The sequence below is a fragment of the Aedes aegypti genome, chromosome 2 (genome assembly GCF_002204515.2).
Source record: "Aedes aegypti strain LVP_AGWG chromosome 2, AaegL5.0 Primary Assembly, whole genome shotgun sequence".
NCBI lineage: Eukaryota > Metazoa > Arthropoda > Insecta > Diptera > Culicidae > Aedes > Aedes aegypti.
In genome coordinates this window covers 446,438,410-446,463,881 of record NC_035108.1, presented here as the reverse complement: position 1 = coordinate 446,463,881, position 25,472 = coordinate 446,438,410, and the positions used below count along the sequence as shown (strand labels likewise).

The 25,472-nt window shown below is 37.3% G+C and overlaps 2 protein-coding genes across 3 annotated transcripts in view; both read right to left on the bottom strand.

The window, feature by feature from the left end:
- Nucleotides 1-25,472, bottom strand: part of LOC5573452 (ubiquitin carboxyl-terminal hydrolase 14) — a 44,103-nt gene that overhangs the window by 2,332 nt on the left and 16,299 nt on the right. Inside the window, exon 7 of the mRNA XM_021847965.1 lies at nucleotides 5,027-5,321. Within this exon, the coding sequence (XP_021703657.1) occupies nucleotides 5,027-5,321 (295 nt within the window). The remainder of the gene's footprint in view (nucleotides 1-5,026; nucleotides 5,322-25,472) is intronic.
- Nucleotides 10,678-24,746, bottom strand: LOC110677152 (transcription factor YY2-like). Of its 2 annotated transcripts, none has more exons than XM_021847967.1 (2): nucleotides 24,202-24,746; nucleotides 10,678-12,644 (listed from the first exon to the last, which is right to left on the bottom strand). In XM_021847967.1, the coding sequence occupies exon 2, from the start codon at nucleotides 12,596-12,598 to the stop codon at nucleotides 11,345-11,347; it is 1,254 nt and encodes a 417-aa protein (XP_021703659.1). In that variant the 5' UTR covers nucleotides 12,599-12,644; nucleotides 24,202-24,746; the 3' UTR covers nucleotides 10,678-11,344. The 2 variants fall into 2 exon arrangements, with proteins under 2 accessions (XP_021703659.1, XP_021703658.1); XM_021847966.1 differs by having other exon boundaries at nucleotides 10,678-12,629; nucleotides 24,202-24,743.

Genomic DNA, 25,472 nt, shown 5'->3' with positions numbered 1-25,472 from the left:
TATTTTACCGTTATTTAGTGCTGATCTAGTTTATTAGTACACATATTTGCCGTAACATAAGGGTAATACATATATTGTATTGAATGGAGACAAAAATAACCATTTTGATTAAGGTACCGCGGGGCAAGTGGGTAAATGGGGTAAGTGAAAACAATTGATATATTTTACTGAATATATGAATTAACGTTTTAAACTCATGCGTAAACCTTTGAGGCCTTTAAGAACATTACGATAGGTAAGAAATTTCTGAGATTTTTCAGCCATTATTGCATAATAGAGCGAAAAATTGTTAACCTGTCAACTGTTACTCCGTAACAAGTTGGCGGCGTACAATCTTATTTTAATATTTTCGGTGGAAAAAAGTTGCGGAAAATAATTTCCTGTACCACTTCTTAGTTGTCCTCAGTGACAGTTTCAAACTGCAATAAAAAATGTTTTAGAATTAATTCGACGTAGACCTAAAAATAACTAAATTTATACACCGTCAATTTTATTATCAGGTGGGGCAAGTGAAAAGTTTATCATTAGAAATTGAATTTGTGTTTTCTCTTTAAGTAGCCATAAGTAAACATGGTTCGTAGCCATAAGAAAAACATAACGTGCTGATAATTCAAGAAACACTATACTCAAGCGTTAAAAGCTATTAGAAATTATGGAACTTCTCTAAAAGATGTTGCCAAACATAACAATATTAATATGTCTACTTCGGGCAGCCAATTAAAAGGAAGACGTTGACTGAAAAGTTGCAATATTAGAGAACACACGGAAATCTCGTGGAATGTCTATGTAAAGCTAGTTCAAAACATAAAAATGGGGTATAGGTCTATCCACATAAAAAAGATTCTAAATACGTTATTGAAGGATTCCGTTTGATTTCTCCCGAAGAGTGTTCCGACTTTCTCAAAAACAAATAACGAGCGGTGGAAATTCTACAGAGCAGAAATGCAATTGCTGTCCTATAATGTAAGAACTAACATTGGAAATGTTGCAGTTATAATGTTGTCGAATCATTTCAACTAATATAACTGAACAGAAGAAAACTCAAGTGAAAAGAATAACATTTTCTTTGTTTACATGTTACTTATGTTATTGTTCATTGGGAAGCCTTAAAAAATGTTAAAGCTAATAGAAATTGTGAATATAACTGTTTGTTTTTGAATTTATTGTTCCAAACGGTAAACTTTTCACTTGCCCCACTTTTGGGGCAAGTGAAAAGTAAGAAGACATTTTTCAAAAACTTTTTCTGTATTTTTTTCTTCAATTTTTCATAAAAATCAATTTCAGCATGCTGTTTATATTTGGTGGGAGTCAGGCTAAAAAATATACACGACCTCATTTGTTTCAATTTAAAGTCTCTAGAATTTGAAGAATCTCAACTATGCGAATTCCATTACCCACTTGCCCCACGGTACCTTATTCGAATTGAGTAATAGGGAGTTACGCATGCGTTAAATCTTGTTATAAAGCATCCCCTTATAGCATAGCATAGCATATACTGACTGTACATGTCAATGGTTGCTACTCCGTGATTGATCGGAACTGGTAAGAATTGCACTACGATCCAAATGAATAAGGGATGGGAGTTTCCGCTTATTCTCGAATTGCAATTTTAGCAGATCTAATATTATTGATCAAAAACGGCGCCGGCCAAGTCCTTACAGTCAGTTGGGATGGGGAAGGAATCTTAGGGTGTAATGATTGTTGCTTCTAGAGACCGAGAATACCTCTGCATCTCCACAATCACCACGGGAAGGATGTTTATTAGTGAGGGAGGAAAAGATCTGAGAGTCACCTCTGGTCGATGATGCGATCCTTGGACAAGGGGGAAATATACGACTTATATTTAAAGCTATTTTTGTATTTTTGTCTCGAGAAGTTTTTGGTAGAAGCTTTAAAAAATACGTCAACATCTATAATGTCAAACAATTCAAAAGATGTTTTTATTAATGACGAAAACTGAAAATTACATGTATATATTTTAAATTATATGAAACAGGAATAATGCCGACACTTATAGTGACGAACTATACATCGTTTGTTTGAAAATTACATATGAGTATTACTGTGCATTTTGTCTCGATATGGTAGAAGTTTTAAAAAATACGTCAACATTCACAATGTCGAACAATTCAAAAGATAATTTTTAATAATGTCAAAAAGAGAAAAATATATGTATATTGAAATTGTATAAGAAAAAAGCATAATGCCGACACTTATAGTGACGAACCATACAAAGTTTGTTTTAATATTGCTTAAAAGTTACGCTTTCAAGAAAAAATGTGTTATCACAAGCATGAAACGAACTCACCAGTTGGTAATCCATCCTCGACTGAACACAAAACTGACACTGACAGCAAAACTTCTTGGCGTCACGAAAACAAACCGTCTTGCTTGTGCCTTCTCAAATACCTCCTTGTTATAAAGCATCCCCTTATTACGGTAAACTTATTTTTTTTTTTAATTATCAATTGGCGTCTGCATTGTAAGTAATATTAATTGGAAATAAAGAAAATTTCATTACAAGTAGAATTACATGCGATGTTCATTCGGTGGCCGTCTTGTCCCATATAGGTGGCACACTTGCCCCATAGTGTCGAAAAATAGGTTATTTTGGATGATATTTGGGAAGCTCCAAAACTAATACTTCTTGAAATTATTTTCTTTTCAAATGGCACAATGGTTATGAAAAGATTTGAAACTAACATCATGACGCTAAATTGGTGAATTTTAATAAGCTTTAGGCAAAGTTAGAGAACAATTTGCTTAAGGTGGCACACTTGCCCCAAATTCCGCTGAAAGTTGTTGAAAATCATAAAAAGAACCGAATATTACAATTTATTGTCTGCGCTTCTATCGACTTCACCTTAAGGTGGTCAAACTGCCCCACTTTCCCCTAAACGAAATTTACACGTACCAATGGTATTAAAAAGACCATAACAAATGTTTATCTTTATTTCATGTGATAGTCAAAAAGATATGAAAAAAAACTTAACGTGGACTGAAGCGTTACGGTTCATACAAAACTTTACCTTTTTTATACAAAAAGCGTTACAGAGTGGGTAGGGGCTTGAAAATGTTCAATTTCAGCGTTACGTAATAAATGGATACTGCCTTACATGAAAATTAATATTAATTTGATTGCTTCGCCAGTGCGCGGAATCAGGCATTCTTCTGCGCGGAATATGGAAAAGCGTTTCAAAAAAGCGCGGAATTAGGCAATTTCGACAAGTGAACTTTTTCAATAAAATTACATTTGTAAATTATGAATATACTCTAGTTTATATTTTTTCCCATAATCTACAACAGATTTGCTAGCGATCCACTCATAAAGCTTTTTTGTTGATGCAACACTCATTTTTAATTAACCATTTGAATCGTTTCATTCCTTAACTGCGCTGAATTACGGCACTTTATGGTATTTACTGGATTAAAGCACGTGCTGACATTTGTATAAAGAATATGTTTCCATATAACATCCCCAGACGTTGTTGACTAACTTGGGATTCAAATTCAGAAGCTATAGTAAAAATCCATTAGAAATATAGATTGTGCTGATTGAAACATTACTTGGTATGGAAAATTTTCCCGGTGCTAATTGAAATTCCCGTATATTTCCCGGTTTTCTCCCGGGGATTTGAAATTCCCGGCTTTTTCCCGGTTTTCCCGATTTCCCGGTGCGTTGGTCACCCTGAAGGAACAAGTGCACCGAAGACACCATCATCATTCGACGTAACCCTGAGTCCAACTTGGGGTGAAATCGACAATACCCATGTACCGGGTTTGGCATGGTACACTGGTATAGAGACGAAGCTCGTTCGCGGTTCAACACAAGTTGCAAGGTTTGAACCGAAGTTGAACATAGGAAGACTGTTTAATATATTTCGTCGAATTATCTCTGGAGGAATTTTTGTAGTAATTTGTTGGAGTAAATGTGGATGAATTCTTGAGTTAATCAGAATGAAAATGTCTGAAAGGATAACAGACGTAGGATTTTTGTAAATTTTCCTGGAAACAATCCTAAACGAATGTCTTCAAAAAAGCTGCAATAATTTTTTGTCGATTTTCTTCGAACTTTGGAATATAGGGGGGTCTGTAGCCTTGAGGTTACGCTTTCGCTTCATAAGCGGAAGGTCATGGGTTCGATTCCCAGCCCCTCCACAAAAAACCCGTCCAGCCACCAGAAGACGCCTCACGGAGGACCGTGCTTTGAGGAGCACATCCATCCTCCGTCAGTATCAGATGGTGACTGAGACAAACTGACCCTCTTCGCAGGCAACTAGCCTCACTAACAGCAGAGCTCTCTCCTACCTGCTCGGTGTGAGAGTAAAAGAGTAGGAGAGAGTGTAGATATAAATATAGATAAGTTAAAAATAGATAGAAAAAAAAAAATGGAATATTTCTTATAGCAACAACTTGAGAAATCAGTGGAGTAATAAGTTATGATTTACCAGTAGGAAAATCTGGGATAGTCTCTGGAAAAAAAAATTACAGTCATTCTTGAGGAAACTACAGGAAGTAGAAGCGTTAGAGTGTTCAAGGATTTTCTGGGGAAAATTCTGATGAAATTCTACTAAGAATCTTTTGAAACATCTTTGGTAGAATTTCTGGAAGACTTGATGGAGGAATCACTAGAGGAATTTCTGGCGCTTAGCCTCGAGGAAAAAAAACCGATAATAATCTGAAAGGTTCTATGGAACCTCTAGAACTTGGAAGCAAGTTTCGCTGTTGGCAGAATAAGGAAGAAACTGACTTTATAAACCATTTTGGTTAAAATAGAGACTTTAAAGTTCACCCGTAAAAAAATAGAGTGCTACTAAAAACTTGCATTGAAATAGAGACCAAGTAATGGACATTTGTCATAACAACGGTGACACAATGGCCATTTGACATAAGCAGAATTATATACCTTCTTTTAAAAAAAAATCCTGACTTTGATGAAACAATGTTATGCCAAATTACGATTATGTTAAAAGTCCTTTATGCCAAATAACCAAGACCCCCGTATAGTGCAACCTCCCAAACATACCATCGTCGAAGCAGTAGGGCTGGGGAATGGTTTTCGGCTTTTCGCTCTCCAGCTGGGCCTTGGTCTTGTTCTTGCCCTTGAGATTGCGCTCCAGTTCGGCGTCCTCGACTTCCTTGAACTTGGCGCGCATCGGCGACAGTTTCGCCTGCAGCTCCGGGGTGCACAGCTCGAACGCGTCGAAGTCGATCGGAAATTTGATGTCCTTCAGCACCTTGGCGTTGATGCCTTCCTTGCCCTTGTACTGGAACCGCACGAACTGCACGGTCAGATAGGCCGGCAGCCGACTGATGAGGGACTGTTGAAGGCAAAATGAAATGATTAAACTGTGGGTTTATATGAGGCAATTGTAAAGAGTTGTTGTCCCAAAATTTATCTTTATCTGGAAACCTTGGAGCGTCACCCTCAAATTGTAGCGAAGGATGTTATGAAAGAGAATAATCAAGTCATTCTTCCATCAATAATTTTGTAATTTTGTAAAGCTAAATCCTTGAAAACCATCAGACGGAATCTCTGAAGGAATTTATGTAGGAATGATGAGGGGCATTACTGGAATATTTGTTGTAGGTGTAGCACTGGCTGGTATGGAATTTTAAATGGACAATTCATAATCTCTGGTCGAATTTATTGAAAGATTTATTAAATGTCATTTTTTTTTCAACAATAATCCACGGAGGACTTCCTGGAAGAAGCCGATGTAGTCTTGAACATGTAAGTTCTTTGATGAATATGATGACCGGAAGTAGAACTGGAAAATCGGTGTTGAAATTCTTCATAAATCATTGAATAGTCTTTTCTTTCGGAATCTTTCGATGATCCCAACAACTTGAGAAATCGGGTAAGAAGTAAATTCTGGGGTAGTCCTTCAGGGTAATATCTGTGAAAATTACTTGTACATTGGAGTGCTCAAGGATTTTCTATAGCAAATTCCTTTATGCATTTCTTAAAAAATCACTGGAGCAATTTCTGGTCGATTCCATGGGCCGAATAAACATTGGAGGAAAATAGCCGAGTGAAAAGCCCTGAATATCAAATCATCTAAAGTGGATACATAACAAACTCAACGCAAAACTGATGAAAATATGGGATGAAAAAAATAAAGAAAATTATTTATTATTGAATTATTCATGGTGTCCTTCAATTTGGAATGTTGGGACACCCACATGACTCCGTAATGTTGGGAAAACGTTCATTTGGGATTTTAACATTATTGCGATGTGGTGTATTCTTTCTATAGAGAGTTTTTACAACGGTAAGTATTTTGAATCATTTTTTGTTTATTTTTTCATTTGTTTTGTTTCATTACTGTTGTTTGCTTGGTTTGTAACTACATTTTTTTTTCAAGGATAATATAGTTCTTATCGGATCTATTTGTTAAATTAGTTGCTTGTATGCTTAGTCAGTTTCTTTTCGTTCCTTTTGAAAATTAATAAAACTATTCCAGTAGCTTTCACATTCATGCAATTTGATCCATTTCAAACCTCTTTTCTATACCTTTTTTGTATATTAAAAATAGTTTGCCTTAATAAACTAGGATAAGATTTATCATTTACCAACTAATAATCACGTCGTTCGCGCTCTCACACGCACCATTTGTTTGTTTGTTTGTTGGTTGCTAGAAACACATTACTTTTCAAATGATTTACTCTTGGCAATTCGATCATCGTTCGCGGTTAGCATTCCGAGTCGGATTTTTTTGTACGGACAGAGGAAGAAGAATGGGAGAACCTAATCGTAAGACAGGCAAGTGTATGCATAATCCATCGTCAGTTGGAATATACATAATGATAAAAATAACATTACCGAATCGATGACGATGATGATGATGACCGATCAAATGATAATGATAGTTGTAGCATTAACGTGCTGCCCATTTTAAAGCTAGCATCCTTTGTCTTTGGGGTGGATTTGAGTGTGAGAAAGGTACATACGGTAAGATAGTACAAAAAATGCAGTGATTTTAGCTTATACAGGTTGTGGATTTTTCGTTCTCTTAAGTTTGAAGTCATACAAAAAGTGATATTGTTGATTGGACCTGTGATGTGTGATGTCGTGAGATAAAGTGTAAGATTACGAAAGAATAAATAGAAAGTCCTGACGATTCAGGTTACTGTAGTCAGTATTACTAAACAAGTGTTTTGAATCATAGCTGCGCAAAAACTGAACAATTGAAACAAGTTGCATTATCATATTCACAACTATCAAATAAGACACCACATTGTATGTTTGTCATGTGATAGTTGAATGTGAATCGGCAGTGGTCAAAGGTTCTGAAGGAAGTCGTCACTATAACCTTTTTAGATCATACGTGACTCTCTCGGGGATGGGATTCGATCCCAGGTCCTCGGCGTGAGAGGCATGAGCTCTAACCGATTGTATAACATTTTGCGGTAATCCACTTCGCGGTGTATCATTTCGCGGTTTGTCATGTCGCGGTACGACATTTCGCGGTTAGTACCATTTGGCGGCATGTCAATTCGCGGTCAGTACCATTTCGCGGTGTACCGTTTCGCGGTTTGGACCGAGATGTTTTATCTATCCTAACAGTGCAATTTGAAGGATTGCCTGTGTTCAAAAGAAGGGTAAATCACCGATGAAAATATTATTAGTGATAATGCCAACAGTTTTCAGTGCAACTCGTAGAAAAACCACACCGCGAAATGGTATAGATCGCAAAACGGCATACCGCGAAATGGTACTAACCGCAAGACGGTAAACCGCAAAATGATATCAACCGCGAAATGGTTGACCGCGGAATGGTTTACCGCGAAATGTCGGACAACCGCTCTAACCACTACACCAGGCCCGTCCCCATCGACCCATCGACATGGTGATCTAGCAAATGTGCGCTATCGAGTTGTTTATATTCGACTGGCGTTTTCCCACAATCTTTAACCTATTTATTTAGCAAATACACCAGCAGTTCTACCGATGATTTCATAATACGGAATTCCTCCTGGGATTGTACCAGGAATTCCTACAAGCAATCTATCAGGATTTTTATCAGCAATTCATCCAGGGGGGAATACTTTTAAAGTTTTTCCAGCGATACCATCAGGAGTTACTTCACTGATTCCATCTGGAATTCCAACAGGGTTTGCATCAGGAGTTCCTTCAGTGATTCCACCAGGAACTCCTCTAGGAATTTCATCAGGAGTTCTATGAACAATTTCTCCAGGAAGTCCATCAAGAGTTTCTTCAGAGATTCCACCTGAAATTCCTCAAGATATTCTATCAGGAATTGCTCTGGAGATTATTTAAGGGGTTTCTCGAGGAATGTCATCAGGATTTGTCCTAGGGATATTATGATGACTTTCTCTAAGAATATCAGGGGGAGTTCCATCCGGAATCTTATCAGGGATTCCATTAGAAGTTCTTTTAGGAATCCCATCAGGAGTTTTTCTACGGAAATCATCACGAATTCCTCAAATGATTTCATATCAAGAGTTACTTCAAGAATATTCTATCAAGAGTTCTATCAGGAATCTTATCAGGAATTTCTCAAGGGATTTCATCAGGAACTCTTCTAGGAAATTTATCAAAAGTTCCTCAAATGTTTCCATCAGGAGTTCCTATGGCGGCGTCCATTTATTACGTAACGCTAAAATTGGAAATTTTTGACCCCCTCCCCCCCTCCGTAACGCTTTTTGTATGATTTTTTTAAATTTTTGTATGAACCGTAACGCTTGAGCCTACTCCCCCCCTCCCCCTAGTGCGTTACGTAATTTGTGGATGCCGCCTATATGGATTATATCAAGAGTACCTTTAGGACTTCCATCAGAGTTCTTCTAGGGATTTCATTAGAGATTCCATCCATAGTTCCTTCATAGAAATTCCATTAGGATTTATTCTAGGGATATCATAAGGAGTTTAGATTTCAGTTATCAGAAATTCCTCCAAGGATTACAGCAGCAGCTCCTAAAAGGATTTCATCAGGAGTTTTTCGAGAGATACCATCAGAAGTTTCATCAGGGATACCACCTGAAATTCTTCTAGAGATTATATCAGGTTTTCCTAAAGGAAATGCATCAGGATTTCTTTTGGGGATTGCGTAAGAAGTTACTCCAGGGATTCCATTAAGAATTTCTTTAGAAATACTATCAGTAATTTCTTCAGAAATTTCAACAGGAGTTCCTACAGAGATTCATTCAGAAGTTTCTCTATATATTACATTAAAAGTTTCTTTAGATATTCCACCTGGAACTCCTCCAGAGATTAAATCACATTTTTTTCTAAGGATTACATCAGAAGCTATTCTGGGGATTACATTAGAAGTTCTTTGAGGGATTTTATCACGAGTTCCTTCAGAAGGAGTTTCTATAAGAATCCCGCCAGGAGTTCTTTCAGAGATTCCATTTTGTACGTATTGTTTCTTTGAAAAGTGTTGTAAGGTTTTTTGAAATGGAGTCGGAAGACCACAGGATGCGTAAAGAAATTTACACATAGTACATAGATTTCGCTATATCAAATCTTTGGCATCCTTCAATAACAGAAAGGCTGATAAATGTGAATTTTATTGTTTCCAGTGTCGTAACACGTCACATAGAACGTCTGACCATCGATTGAAAAAAGGAAGTGGACAAAGCCTTCCGCAGCAGGAGCGTTAAGGACGATAGGAGAGTAGTTTAAGCTTTCAGGCGCAAACCAAAAACTTCTGTCCAAAATAATGCAAAAAACTTTCCTTGACCAAGAGTTTCGTTCAAAAAGTCAAACAATGGACTGGACTACGCATGTTAGAAGTCCAGCAGGCATCAAATTGTAACGACCAGCAAAATACAGGTTCGATGTCCCAGAGTACCAACGGAAGCAAAAATATATACAAAAAATTCCAAGAAACCCATGGTTTGGTAAATCTTTTTCACGTTTGGAGTTTGAAGTGCTCCATTCGAACAACAATGAATGGCAATGTGCACGTAGTGTACGAACCTTATGAGGTGGTTCTGATGATATCTTTGAAAAAGTTCCTGAACAAATCTCTGGATGAATAAAGATGAAAGAATTTTTTAAGTTGTACCTCGAGGAATTTACTCCAACTTGGCATTACGTGCTCACTGGGAAAGAGCCTATTTTTCAGCTATGTGTTCTTATGAACAATTCCACAGTTATTAATTGACCGGGTCTAGAACTCAGAAACCTTCAGCATGGCTTTGCTTTGTAGCCGCATTCGTATATCTTGTGGCAGGTACGATTATACTCTATACCCAGGGAAGTAAAGGAAATTTTCATTACGAAAAGATCCTGGAACGTCCGGGAATTGAACCCAGACACCTTCAGCAAGGCCCTTATGAAACATTTAATGTTCATGAATAGTTTGGATGCCTACTTCCAACAGGAAAAGCAAGTTCCACATTTTCAAACTATCGAACAATTAATAAGTTCAATACTACAATAGTAGTATCTACAGTACCTTCTAATGCACTATTGAGTTCTGATAGTGTTTTTATGTACAGTAATTGTAATTGAAAAGACTTCATAAGCAAAAATTAATCCACAACCTGCTCGGCCTGATGAAAAAGTAACTGACGTATTCCGTTTCGTAGAGATAGAGAGATGGCCACCTGATCCTTTCTGGTTATTTTTTATCGCACACACGTACACAGGCATACACGCACACACAAACACATAATTACATTCAAACTATTCAGTTCACAAAATCTACTTTTTACACTACCAGAATTTATTTTTGTTTTGTTTGCACATTAATGTTTTAAAAAATATAATAGACAGTTATTTGCTGTATTCCTAGTTCTTCCCGGAAAACTTCCTGGGAATCTTGTTACTCTGCGCGGATGCGCTTCTTCCAATCTTCTCGCGAGCTCAGGAAAAAAAATCTAATCAACACGCGGCATCCGACAAAACCGAAATTGATTGATATTATGCACTATCGGTACCTACGATTAGTCTAACATAAATCCAGGTTAAATCGAAGAGACCATTAGGTGGAGGTACAGCTAAAAACCGCAAACCGAGTCCAAACTTCTTAATTGTTTGCGGGGGTGGAACGACTTTGCAAGCTATTTACAGTTCAGTGTCGAATAAAAATGAAACGAATCCGGGGTTTTCAATTCGTATTATGTGCTTCATAAACTTTTCCGCTTCATGCCGACAGTAATTCTAATGTGGATCTAAAAGAAATGGTGATAATCTATGAAGTTCCTACCTGTGTGAGGGGATTTTAAGCTAAAAATGTACAATGGAAAAAGGGGATTGATTCGGTTGGACACGCAGCCACACGCATTCTTCAACATCCTACTACAAACTCCTCCTGAGATGTGTTCCTCGGATAATTCCTCCATCCGCGGGGGCTTCCCTCTAGCGCACCTAGTCGGTGTAGACGATGTACTGCGGATCGTTGTAGATTTCCACCGTTTCCATCTTGACCATCGACTGCGACGGGACACTAACCATCGGATGTGACGCCATGGAGTTGCTGTTCCGACTTCCTCCGCCGCCACTGCCACCGCTGTTGTTCCGTTTGGCCTTGGCGTGGGTTAGAATGTGAGACTTGAGATTGGTGGATTGAGCGAACTTTTTGTTACAGCCATCGAACGGACAGACGTACGGCCGGTCTCCTGTGTGTATCCGCACATGGGTCCGGAGGTTAAAGTCCAACGAAAACCGCTTGCCACATCCTTCGAACGTACACTGGAATGGTTTCTCGCCGGTGTGCACCAGTTGATGCCTTTTCAACTTGGAACTTTCCACAAACGATTTGCCACATTCCGCACAGACGTGAACCCGGGGGCCGTGCGTGTGCAAGTGTTTCCGCATGGCTGAGTTATCCCGGAACATTTTGTTGCAACCTTTGTGGGGACACGCGATGTTTCGATCCGACGATTCCCCTCCGGACGTGGACATTTTAGATGACATTCCGGCTGTCGTGACTACGTTGACCATCTTGTTCAGTTTCGTCTTGTGACTTGGTCTGGCAAATTCGGCCAACTGCTTGGGATCCGATAGGTCAATTCCGGGGATATCTTGCGTAATCTTTTTGCCTGTCATGTACTCCGTGTAATCGGGATCTGGTTCCGGATTGGACCCATCATCGTCGTCCGTCCCGGATGCCCACATCGTTACGCTGAATTCCCCTTCCATGGTTTTGATTTGTACTTGTTTCTGTTCCCACCGCCTTGGTTTTTGATTCACGTCCATCGTTTCGACAGCGGTCAGATTGTGAACGTCGTTCGTCCGGATACGATTCACGATACGTGGTTGCTTCATACCGGATTTCCGCTTTCTCGAACTAGGACCGGGCGTGGATTCAATGTAAATTTCATTCTCCAGGTTGATATCCCCATACACGCACATTGGATCACCGGACGAATCCAGAACTTCTTCGTGAGCCTGAATATCCGCTTCCTGGTGAAGAATTTCTTCGTCATCGTCCATATGATGCATCATCAGTCCTTGGGAGTCCTCCGTTTCGCAGGTCACCTCTTCGTACTGGTCATCTCCCACACCGACCTCGTACTGCTCGTAACCAATTTCTGCCCCGAAGTGGCCATCGTCCACCACTTCGACGATGTTGGAATCGGAAATCTCCACCTCACACATTATATCCTGATGGGAGGACATTGCTCCAGCTTGATTCTCCGTCCAGCTCCGTCTAGGCGAAGAAAAACTAAATTCAATTCATGCGAAATTCTACAGTGACTCAATTTCATATTCGTACAGGGCACTGTTTTCACATCAAGTTGGTTAAAAAAATACAATTATCGAATGATTTCAAAATATTTTAGCAATAATAAAAATCAAATGTGTCACCTATTGTTCGGCAATAATGAACTGTTTGAAATAATGCAAAATTATCGAATTGGTGTCCAAAATTGAACCAAATCTATCGTACACCTAACATACAACATTTAAAACTAAATTTTAATGCGCTAGAAAAAAGCATGTATTATGGACAGGATAAGTCTGGGAACGGCGCCTGATTTACTGCATAAGATACTAATATGTATATAATTGCGTAATGTTACGTACATACTTATTGTCTTACTGCATCATAGCTATGACGCTGGGTAAGCTGCGCAAGGCGCAGGTACATGTATATTAGACCTGTTCATATTTAAAAAAATGTCTGGAAATCTACCGGTCAAGCAGTATTCGGAATTCTCATGCTAAGAACAATGTCTGGCCAAATTTTCAGCTCATTTGATAAAGATTTCAGTATGCTTCAAGTTGAAAATGTGTTTTTGGGCTTATTTCAAGGTTTGAAAAATCATAACTAGCATGTGGAAAATCAAAACCATATGCTATTACCACTATTTGAAAGCTAATTCTATTCTGTTAAAGTTTGTCGAACACACTAACAAGATTAAATTGAGTTTTAACATTGTTTGATTCAAATTTGTACTCCGCTGTACCCAGAAATTACAGTTTTCTCAATATACATAGTATATAAAACATGCATTGGTATTATTTTTTCAGGCTGTAGTGAACGGGAATCAAACATAATACATTTATGAATTCATTGACCATCAACAGATTACATGTTGCTAAAGGCAATAAATTACAATAAATGCCCAAAGATCGAGCACCGCATCGCAAACTGATGATAGTTAAATCATGCATGACACATGTACCGGAAACGAATGAATTGAACAAGTTAGCATTGCTTTTTCTTTCCGAGTGATGATTATTGTGATCGCATTTCACTGATCATTTAGAACGATTTGAAAACAATCATCATCATCGACTGAGAAAAGGCAGTGCTAACGTGTTCATTTTTTGTATTCATTGAAGCTCACGGTGGTGCTCTTGGCTCACCCACAGTGGATTTACAAATGTGCTTCATAATTACCTATTATTTACAATTTATTTTCGTAAGATAAATGGTTACTTTGAACGGGATTGACTTTTAGATATGCATTGTCATCATGTCTGGAAATTAAAAATCCGAAATGTTCATGCAGGCATGCTGTTCAGTGAAAACAATTCCCGAAAAAAGAGATTTTCAAGAACCTCGAGATACAAACCTCAACCAAACTATGTTAAAACTTGCTCCAATCATAAAATTGTGTTCGGCAAAAGTTCGTAGAATTGGATAAACTACTATGTAGAAGTAGTTTCGATAAATTTTGATGTTTCGTTCGGTAGTTATGATTTTTTAAAGCTTGAAAATAGCCCAAAAATACATAATTGATTTGAAGCACAACTAAATTTACTCTAAATTTAGTGAAATTTTGGCCAGAAGTTCATTTCGCAATGAAAAATCAAAGTATTGATTGACTGGGGAGTTTCCAGACATTTTTGAAAATATGAATAGGTCTAATGTATATATATGATTGTACGGAAGTGCTGATCTAAGCCTGATTTTCAACAACTGAAATGTTAATGGAAGTGAGCTTAAATCCAAATACAATCCAATTATGTTCATTAGGGTATCAACTAGTAAATTTGTCATTCTGGGCTCAATAGAACGCGATCGAATAGTAATCGGAAGGAAATAGTGACGTAAGGTCGGTCAATATCCTATACATTTGAAACGAATATTCCATACAATCTCCGAATTGAATGCGCCAGCGGGTGGATCAACCAATCGAGTTGAAATTTGGAGAGAACTATTTTCTCACCCTAAGCCACATATCTAGCGGATGCCCTGTTGAGTTAACCAACTTTTTCAATTAAGGGCCAGTCTATTCTATACTATATGTTAAGATTTAGGGTCAAGTAAAAATGAAACAAATGTCAAAAATTAAAAAAAAAAAACAGTTTTCCCCCTAATTCAAACTAAAATTTATAAATCTTTTTGGTGATCTCATCCACCAAGCATGCATAATAGAATTTAAACTTATATTTAGGATTTAGGGTGCAGGGTGTCGACTTAATTTTGAAAACAAAATTCCCTGACTTTCCCTGACCTTCCAGTCGTTTTCCAGAAAAATTCCAGATAACTGAATTGGTTAAATTGAAGTAGGCTTTGTACAAGAAGATACATATCCAAAGATGTATAGTTTATGTTATAGGTCAAACGTCCAAACTGAGGAAAAGTTCAACTTTACTGAAATATTTCTGTCAGATAACAACATTCTAGAGCGCTTATTCTAGTTGATATGATAAAACTGAGCTCCTTCCTGCCTAAACATTATTATATTTTTTTTATATAATACGCAACACTATTACGATCATCCACCATGCTTTTAAGTGGAAGGAAGTTATGCTGAAATTTGGCCATTTTTTCCCAGGTAAAAAGCTAGCCATTGCCAAAGAACTTTCTTGGATAATTGGAGTTCCACATCGATGTCTAACACATTCCTATCGAAATTCTTAACCCTTTCCCGCCCGTGGTGTCTGTAGAGTACCAAAACTTTCAACCTTTGTATCTTCAAAAATAACGAACAAAGTTTAATTGTTTTCACGCTACTTCAAAATTACACATCTCCTCTTTCACTTCAATGCCTTATTTTATAAATGCCAACACATTTAACATGGTTTTCTTCGAAAAATATGTATGAAGGAATGGGTTTTACCAACCCCAAGGTAGAAATAAAAATATTTTCCAATAGATTTACTCTTTATTTGATCTAACATATGTTCAGAAATGCACAATTTAGTTTCGCAATCATTGGATTTGATGGAATTTGTATGGTGCACATATGCACCACTGGGCGGACGGCACACAAAAAAGTGTAATGTCGAAACACAGATAAACAGACGTCACACTCTCATCATTGTCCATCGACCACCTTTTTAACGGTCGGTTTAAAAATATGATAGGTGGCCAATCCATCACCCGCAGCGCTCGCAGCGTTTTTGTTTGCGTTTGACGTTTACACACTACCGCCATCTGTTGGCCTGTCGGCCAAACACACTAATTTTAGCATTGGGCGCACATGTCCTCGTGACTATGATTTTGATCGAGATTTATTCTAAGTGTTACGTCTGCTTGTCTGTGGTCGAAATTTCATCGTTGTTTACATTCAACATGAAATTGTTGTTATCAGCTTAGTTTGAAAATTTTACTGAAAAATTGTAAAGAAATAAAACAAATCTTTAAGAAGGTTGCGCAGAAAGTGATTTTATAGGATTTTCCGATGAAAATTCTGAGGCGTTCAATGGATTTGACGAAGTTACTGATGAAGTGGCAAAAATATCTAGGCATGCTACGTAATCGGTTAGATCCAGAAGTAAGATCAATTCAGAATCGTATCTTAAGCCTGATTTGCTAGAAATCGTCAAAGAAATTTCTCGCCAATTCCTTGCAGAAATTTTCTACAGCGACTCCCATTTGAACTGACATTTCTTTTCAACTGCGTACTGCGATCAGAAAAAAAGCGCATTTTTGATCGATTCCTTGCAGAAATTTTCCATGCATCAAGATAGGCCGAGAAATTACTTGTCAGCAGCGAATCAGGCTTTAAGCGGAATATATATAGAGCTATAATACAGATTCTGATATCGTTCACTTTATCATTGTTCCGAAGGAGATGAAACGGAAGTGGAGAATTTGGATATGGGCGATGATGAACATAAAGTAATCCAGTTGATGATACTTCCACAGTCGGAAAACATCAAAATATTGGGTTATGCTCATGTAACGAGTTAGGTAAAGGGGAAAGATAAGAAATGACAATTAGAAAAGCGTTTAAGGAAAGCTCAGCTGAAAAAATACGATGAAGCCATAAAGTATTCTAAGTTCCTGGTGGTGCATCAGAGCACCACCTCATTTTTTATTTTAAGTTTCCTTGAACACTAATTCATAGTTTAAAAACAAGGTTTTGTTCTACGATTTTGCGCAGAAATGTATAATTCTATTTTTAATCATGAAAAAAAGGGGCGGGATAGGGTTAAACATATTTTTTCAGATATTTCTCCGTGAACTCTTTTAGGATTTCCTCTAGAAGCTCCTCATCTCCATGATTCTTTACAAATTGTTAGAGAATTTCTTTCAGTCTTGAGTTTCTCCAAGAATAGCATTTGGAATTCGTAGAATTCAGGATTTTTCAAGAATCGCATAGAATTTTTTCCAAAAATGTTTTCATTTTTTTTCTTAGGGTACTTTCAATAATTGTTAACGATGTTTCGTTACAGGTAATTTGTTTTAGTTATTTTTTTTTTTAAGGATTCCGATATGAATTACGTAGGTTTTCTCCCCGAGGGATTTATCTAAATATTCTTAACTGAATGCATTAAAGCATTAAATAATGCGCTAATAATAAGTTTTCTAATGTTCCTCTTGAATTTGTCGTGCCTTCAGAAATGGTCCGAGGTACTCCTCTAACAACTTTTGTATGAGTATCTCCAAGTAATCGCACCAAACACCAATAGATTATCGAGCAGATTCTTTCATAGAACATTCCTGAAATTTCTGCTTTCCAAAGATGTTTTGGATTCCCTGATAAAAATCAAGGATTTTCGAGAGGTATCCTCAGAATTTCTGGAGAATTTCCTGAGTATTGCGAAAAAAACTCGGCATATCTTTAAGAATGCTCCTGAAAAAATCAGGAAATATCCTGTCCATACCCTTATATCTGAAACATAGGCATTTTTGGACCAAATTTTTCATTTATTTTTTCATGCTTCAACCGAAAAATTGTACCATCATCAGGAGCAAAATCAAGAGAACCAAACAGCGTTCAGAGCTGAAAAAATTATTGAGCGAGTAACCAAAATCTTTTTTTTTTATAAATGATTCACCAGATTTGTGCTCTTGAAATTTTGAGATACGGCTTTTATTCATCTTCACTTAAATACTAGAATCCTTATTGGTTTCACCAGTTTCACTTGGATAGCTAACTTGTAAAGATTGACATGATTGGATGGAGTTAATTCCCTTTTTTTAAGATTTTGAGCCAAATGCGCGAAACTAGGCAATGAGTTGGTTTAGGAAACTTTAGAACAAAATATGTTTAAAACAATCCACGCCAATTTCGAAGTAGTTGTTCGTAGAGAACTGTTAAAAAGCAAACAATTTTGAGTATAATACCTTGGACAGATAACCTGATACATATACCATGGTACAAGTCGTCAAGAAAATTATTCCAAGGCTATCCTGAATGAAGACAATTATCAGCATGGAACTCATTTCAAGATAATTATACCATGATACGTATACTACAAATGTGTCATAAGTATGTATAAATATATGCAATAGAGTAAGGTGGGGCAAAAGTTCGACCTTAGTGGATAATCAAAGTTTCCAGGAAAACAATAGCAGTTAAAACAAAACAAATACCATACAGTGAACCTTCAACATATTGGCTATAATTTTGCTGAACAAACTTGTGTCAAAATATTTACCCATTTTTATTTATAACTGTTTCAAAATTGATTGTCTTATTCGAACTTTTGCCCCACCGGTGGGGCAAGAGTTCGAATCTCGTGTGGGGCAAAAGTTCGCTGGCTAAAACACAAAATATCGATCCTTTTATGACAGGTATTCTTTACACCAGCCGTAAACTTAAGTTTGACGAAAAATACACACTAAATTTTCATCAAAAAATTGCCCAAAACCGGGTTAATTGTAATATACTCAAAAATAGCAATTTTCCGCAAAACTAAGTGGAAATGTAAAATTTTGGTGACTGTTTTCACACGATCAGACAAATTTAACTAAATTTGAAGATAATATGTGGATTTTAGGCAATTTGCAATTTTTTCCGTGATTTTATACATGGGTCGAACTTTTGCCCCGCTGATTCGAACTTTTGCCCCACTATGGGCCAAAAATTGTTTTCAAGCATTTATGCAAAAACTAATACACCTCAAAGCAACCTTATGATAGGCCTAGAAACGCCCTTACATAAAATATTGAAAAAGATTTTATCTTCAATTGGTTCCATGCAACGAAAGTTTGACCAAAAATTACAATATTCACGTCGGAAAACGACAAATAGCCATAACTTTTCCAAATCTCAATCGATTTTCATGATATTTGGATTGAAAGTCCCTTACTTGAATAGCATTCGAACCACCATGACATTTATAAGATTTGTTTTGAATTGAGCTAGAAATCTTAAAAAGAAACTCTTACCCCACTCGAACTTTTACCCCACTTTACTCTAAAGTACAGTTTACTCTAATAAGCCTAATAGCATTTTCTCAATGATGAACTGCTATTTTAAGAGATTAATTGTACATTTTTTCGATATTTCGTATTGATAGTGAACATCATGAATATTATTTTATTGCTGACTTTTAATGTTGTAGTATTGATCTTTTTTCCCTGACCTCAAGTGGAATTCCCTGATTTCCCTGACTTTCCAGGTCAAAAATAGAATTCCCTGACTTTCCAGGTTTTCAAGTAGTCGACACCCTGAGGGTTACTAGTTGCATTTTAGACAGTTTTGTTCTCTTCGTCTTGAATGGTTTTGCAAAACATAGTGGGCTCAAAATTTCTACCAATACTTTTTGCTTAAAATCATATCTTACTGCCGGATTTCAGAAACTTGGTCGACAAAAAACCCATATCGAAGAGAACAAATGGGTCGAGAATATTTAAGTTACCCTTGTTTGGTTTAAATTGCATGATGAGATTTCCGAGACTGAACAAACAATTTCGCCAAAGATGTATTCAATTCAAATGAATTCACCTCAAAATGCGGCTGATTCTGAGCTGCCGAAAAGATTCGCCTGCAGCTCTTATGGGAAAGCTGCCGACAATAGTCACAATGACAAGACCTATTCGAAGCGTTGTAAACGCATAGCCAGAAAGCTTTTAACAATTAGGTCCATGTGAATCGATAGAGAATTAAGTAGCGCTTAAAGGAAAACAGACAACTACGTAATTTATCGGCTGATGTCCGAAAAAATTGCAAAAGCAGCGCGGCAAAAACTTAGACTACCGAGAGTACGCAAATTCCCCTATATAAAAAATGTAGGAATGGGACAATACGAGCAGGTCAAAGCTATCTTATGAATACATGTCATTTGTGCAGTTCCATTTCAATATACAGTCAACCCTCCATGAATCGATATTCCCTGGCCACGATCACAGGGTTTGACGGTGCCAAAGTAGAAGGTGCACCATAATAATACCCGTCTGTGAAACATATCACCTTCCCGATACTTTGGCACACCTCCAACGGTTCATGATTTATCATGAAACGGCTGCATTCAGGCGGAGGATCTGTTAATATGTTTCGGCATATTATCAGGTCCTCTTCGAACGGAGGGACCGCCAGGGCTCATTAGTTACTTATAAACCAGTGCTGGTTGTTTGATGTTTCAATTCGTTTACACGAGCTGTAGCATCCTTTGCACTAATCAGCAATGGTGGTTAAGTTTCGAAGCCAACGTGTGATCAATCGTTTTATAATGCAACATAAGAATGGGTGTTTGGTGGAACTGTGCGTTACACTCGTCGTTATTAAATTTAGTGATTGTGAAGGTGCTAATAGTGATTTTATAATAAAATCTATAGTGATGAAAATTTGAAAATTAAGGTGAAAGTGATTCTGATAGTTTTGTTAAAAATATAATAATAATGATGTGAACTCTACTAATTTAATAATGGCCATAATACATTGTGCAATCATTTTTCTGAATATAAACTTAATTGCCTAGTTCTTTAAACGTGCATGAAAAAAGTGTTAATACATAATGACAGCGAGTGCAGAAGAATGGATCGAAGTGATTTTATTTTTAATGTAACTTTCTTGATCATAGTGCTAAATCATAGTTTGAATAGTAATGACTCTACAGCAACAAAAATAATGATACATTTAAATTGAATATCTTTTAATTACTTAGTAATGCTAACAGATTTATATGAAAATGGTGTGATGTGAAAAGTGATATAATAGAAAGTATATCTGAAGTGTATTACGAAAGTTGATGAGTGATAATCGGTGATAAACGTGATAGTGTCGAAAATAAAAGTGACAATAGTGAGTGATGAAATGAAATGGGGAATAAGGACCTTTTAATAAAACTATTTCGTTCTTCACTTTAACCACTCTAGTAGCATTTCAGGTCTTATCATAGTTTGATAGTAGTCTAAACTACTAGACCGCAAAACTACAGTAAGGGCTGATTGCTGCTAGGGTACACAGTGACCATTTGAGCAACATTGCTTAGGAACGTCTGTGTGATGAACGCAATAGAGGCTTATAAAAGCAAATGCTGGGAAGGAGCTTAGGGCAGATTAAGAGTGCCAGTACTACCCCTATCGCTACCGACAAAAAAAAAAAAAAAAAAAAATATACAGTCAACCCTCCATGAATCGATATTGGGAATGGAACATCGACCCATAGAGGTTTTAATTGTATATCGTCACCGTGTATGATTCTGAGCGATACCAGAATTGTATAATCGATCAAAGTTATTTGAATGTCAATGTTCGACAAATGAAGCTCTGAGAGCCATAATTTATTTAACAGTCAGCAAAACTTGCAATTTCTTGTTTCAAATCGGACTTTAACCCAGTTTTCGCTCAAAATTCTCATATACATATTGCCTTCTTCTATATTATTGCAATGCATGCAATGAATCCTGCCACGTGTATGAGAGGATTGAATCCTAGGATTCAATCAAAGACGAAATAAAGACCTCCATGTCCCTTACAGTTGTTCAACATTTTATGACACATAAGGTAATAGAGCAAAATCTAGAATACCGTGAAAAGTGTACTACGATCTGTCAAACTTGGATACCTTTTGCAGTACCAAGGGACTAAATGCAGTACTAGAAGTGGTACCCAATCTGAACCCGAGTGTGACGCACCTGATTCAATCCTTGATCGATTGTTAGCTAGTAGAAATGAATCGAGTTAGCATTGATATTTCTAAATCGTTTATTGATTTTTTTTTGTCTGACGGATACTTGGGATGAGTCTAAAGGATGTCAACATGCACAGTTCGTTCCTGACTTGGAAGTCTTGTGACAATTTTTGATAGCTTCCTTTCAGTTCATTGACAATCCGAATAATGTTTGATTTAGCAAAAATAGTGCTGTGATGGTCAAATCTTTTACTCTATTCACTTCAGCACGAGTGGTAATGACAGACATAAGGACAACTTAGTCTATTTCAGATATTTCTTACGATGTACATAATGTTGTTACCTTCCATACTACTTCGCATCCCCTTCGGTAACCCCGTTTGTCCTAATCCTCTACAAAACTCATATTCTAGATGAGAAGCATTTTATATTAATTAATTTATATGCTCAAAGAAAGGGATTCAATCCTGGTATTGAATCCTTGATTCGTGCACGTTGAGATTGAAAAATAATTATTCAAAAAGATCTTGATCATTGAGATGATTTCAAAGCATGCTTGTTTAAATCTTGGTGCAGAAGGATGATCTTAGAAGACTTCGTGTAATCGATATGATTTTCAATATCGCCTATGGAACAATGCACGACTTCATTAAATTGAAGTTTCAGCAGTGCCGTATTCACTCGTTGCCAGGGTCACATAGTGGTTATCACGCCCAATGGTATGGGTGCCCTAGTGTAGATGTAGTTGTGAACCTTAGAGGAAAACAATATGCACTCAGTCTCGAAAAACACCCAGAAATCGGGTGTAAATTTTTCAAATTGGGTAATATTTCCATATGCATTTTGATGAGTCTGGAAAGCGTGTGCAAGTTTCTTTGAGGGAAACAAAAACAAACTGTGTATGACGAGCGTATGCTAGTCTACGTGTGTTCAAATGTCACCAAGCTCTATAGGCCAGGAGAAGTGGATGAACAAGTGGATGCTGTCAATTTTCATACAAAATCTACTTTTTCTCTGCTATAAATTCACTCTGGGTGAACCACTTTCCCTGGCCTATAACACGGCACCACTAAAACGTCAAAAATGAACTCGTGCATTGGTCCATTACTTTTGCGCCGTGTTTTCAATTTGATTTCAATTAAGCCCAACATGTTCGTCTTGTTTATTATTTGTTTGCAGTGTTGCCGTTTACTATCGCCGTATTTTGATTTCGTTTTCAGATTCGTCCATCACTTTCATAAACAAAAACACAGGCGTAATCAATGAAGAGTGTTGTTTAATATGAGGTAAAGTTTCGCCTTTTATAAATTCACGTTTTTTGAATAGTTAAATTATCAGTAGGGGAAAAGTTTAATAGCTTTCTTTGCCTAAGTTGCCATTTTCGCATCGTGTGGCAGGTACGATTATACTCTATGCCCAGACACCCTCACCATGGCTTTGCTTTGTAGCCGCGGACTCTAACCACTCGGCTAAGGAAGGCCCCAGGCTATTATTTAAGGTTGCCAAAAAATAACCGTTCCTAAATCAAATGGCACTGTAGAAATGTTATAGCCGTAATCGTGACATATACGTTATTTAAAATGATAAAAACAACAGGATATATTGTAGTGAAAAGTATGCTCTCGATTTATTCAAATAATATTGAATTTTGCTTATTAAAGTAATAAACATATCACAGTTCAAAGAAATTTGAATATCGAGTTATCATCAAAGCTGTGGATGTATGAACAGCATAGTGTAGGATACCTGTAGTTTGCTGAAAACAGACGAATACTGTTTCTGTTTAAATTCTTTCTACATACACGTTCAAAACTAACCTTTTCCTATTGTTCATAATAAAAATTTGGTTCAGATTGATTAAAAATGACATTCGAAACGAGTTTCGTAGTTAGGTAAGCCGAAACAATTTTCTGAGCTGTAAATGACAAAACTGCCTATGATTTCTGCCAACCGAAACTGTTTCAGTGCTCACGAATATCCATTTTACTGCTGGATTTTTTGGGTTTTATAGCAAAAATTAGTGACTTAATATGATTTTTCATAATTTTAATCTTGAGGGGCGAACTCGCCATGGGCGATAAGAAACTTAAATAAAGATAAATAGTATATAAACAATATAATTTACTTAAATTGCATATCCTTCCGCTTATAAATTTTTCAAATATACCCCACAAAACAAATGAAGGAATTCAGCAATCATAAAGCGTTAGATTTTAGTTTTCAATGTCATATGTTTGTATATTGATAGGTGTACGAATATGGAATTGAGTCAATTTTAAGTCCAATACTTATTCAATACATTATTCCAAAATAATTCGTGAAAGTGGTTGGGAACAGTTAATGATTGTCGAATAATAGATGACACCTAATATTGAATAAAGTATTTTAAATTCAATATAACACTACAACAATAATTTTAATAGTTTTTTACCAACTTGATGTGCCCTGTACGAGTATAAAATTAAGTCACTGTATGGGTTTGTGTGAACCTCCGGCGCTTTTTTGAGGTTCCCTTACCCAAATCCTAAACGGCAGCTGGTGCTGCGCCTCTTCTGCGCTTCCTTTCCTTTGTTGGATGATTCTCTTTCACTCCTCACAGGATTCGCTTTTGTTGATGTTTGTCTCCTGCACCTTTTTCTTGCTCTTTTTCACTCTCTGCAACGCAGATTACCTTCTCGAAGTGGCGAAAAATTTCCGTCTGCTGCTGTCCTGCTCGCACTTATTGTTCACCACACTATATCGCCCTCCTTCTCTCTCCCGTGTAGGCCAACCATATAGCGATCCGAAAATATTTCCGACCCGTTCAACACCGAACGATTTTCACTTTTTAACCCGCTTTTCACGGCCAAAATTCACTTTAAAAGTTCCTCCCGGCGAAAAACTTTCCTCTCAGCGCATTTTTCCACCACAAAATACACTCGCGATTGCGTAAAACGGGCGAAAAATGTCCACTTTGAGTGCGAAACTCGTCCGCAAGAAACAAAGATGTCTGCCGTCGTCGTTGCCTGTTCTCTTTTGGGCGATCGAATCGAGCTCGAGCAGGGGCCATGATGAAGCGAAGCTTCAAACGCAGACCGACGGGACGATGTTCGAAAAAGCTCGCTCTCTCGCGATTGCACATTCCTCGCATTTCGCCTTCCGCAAAACGGGAGAGAATGAAACATTTCATTGCGTACCGTGACATTGCGCAATTATGTACCGGGTAAACCCGTTGGTTTGACCGGATTTAACCCAAGGGCTCATTTATATAGGGAGACTTACGGCTTCGGCACCATGCGACTATTATCGGCAACCTAATTTCAAACGCCAAATACACAGTATTTTTCTATCAAAATACACCAATGAAAATATTCAGATGATTGTTTGTTCTGTCAACTTTCCGCTGACGAGATTTCCGAGACGAAACAAACAACTTCGCCAGAGATGTCATCAATTCAAATAAACACGCATCAAAATGCGACCGATTTGGAGCTGCCGAACAGATTCGCCTGCAGTTGTTACGGAAAAGTTGCCGAAGAGAATGAGGCTGCCGACAATAGTCACACTGACAAGAGATGTTCGCAGCGTTGTAAAAACGTTTCTAAAAATATTTTAGCAGATCTGTCGGTGTGAATCGATAAAGGATAGATCAGCGCATAAATGTAAACAGACAAACACGTAATTTATCTGCTGATGTCCGAGAAAATTACAAAAGAAGCGCGGCATCGGCTTAGACTGCCGAGAATATGTAAGTTCCCCTACCATAACGCTGTTAATGACCATTTTTGAGACCTACCCACCCCTTCGTG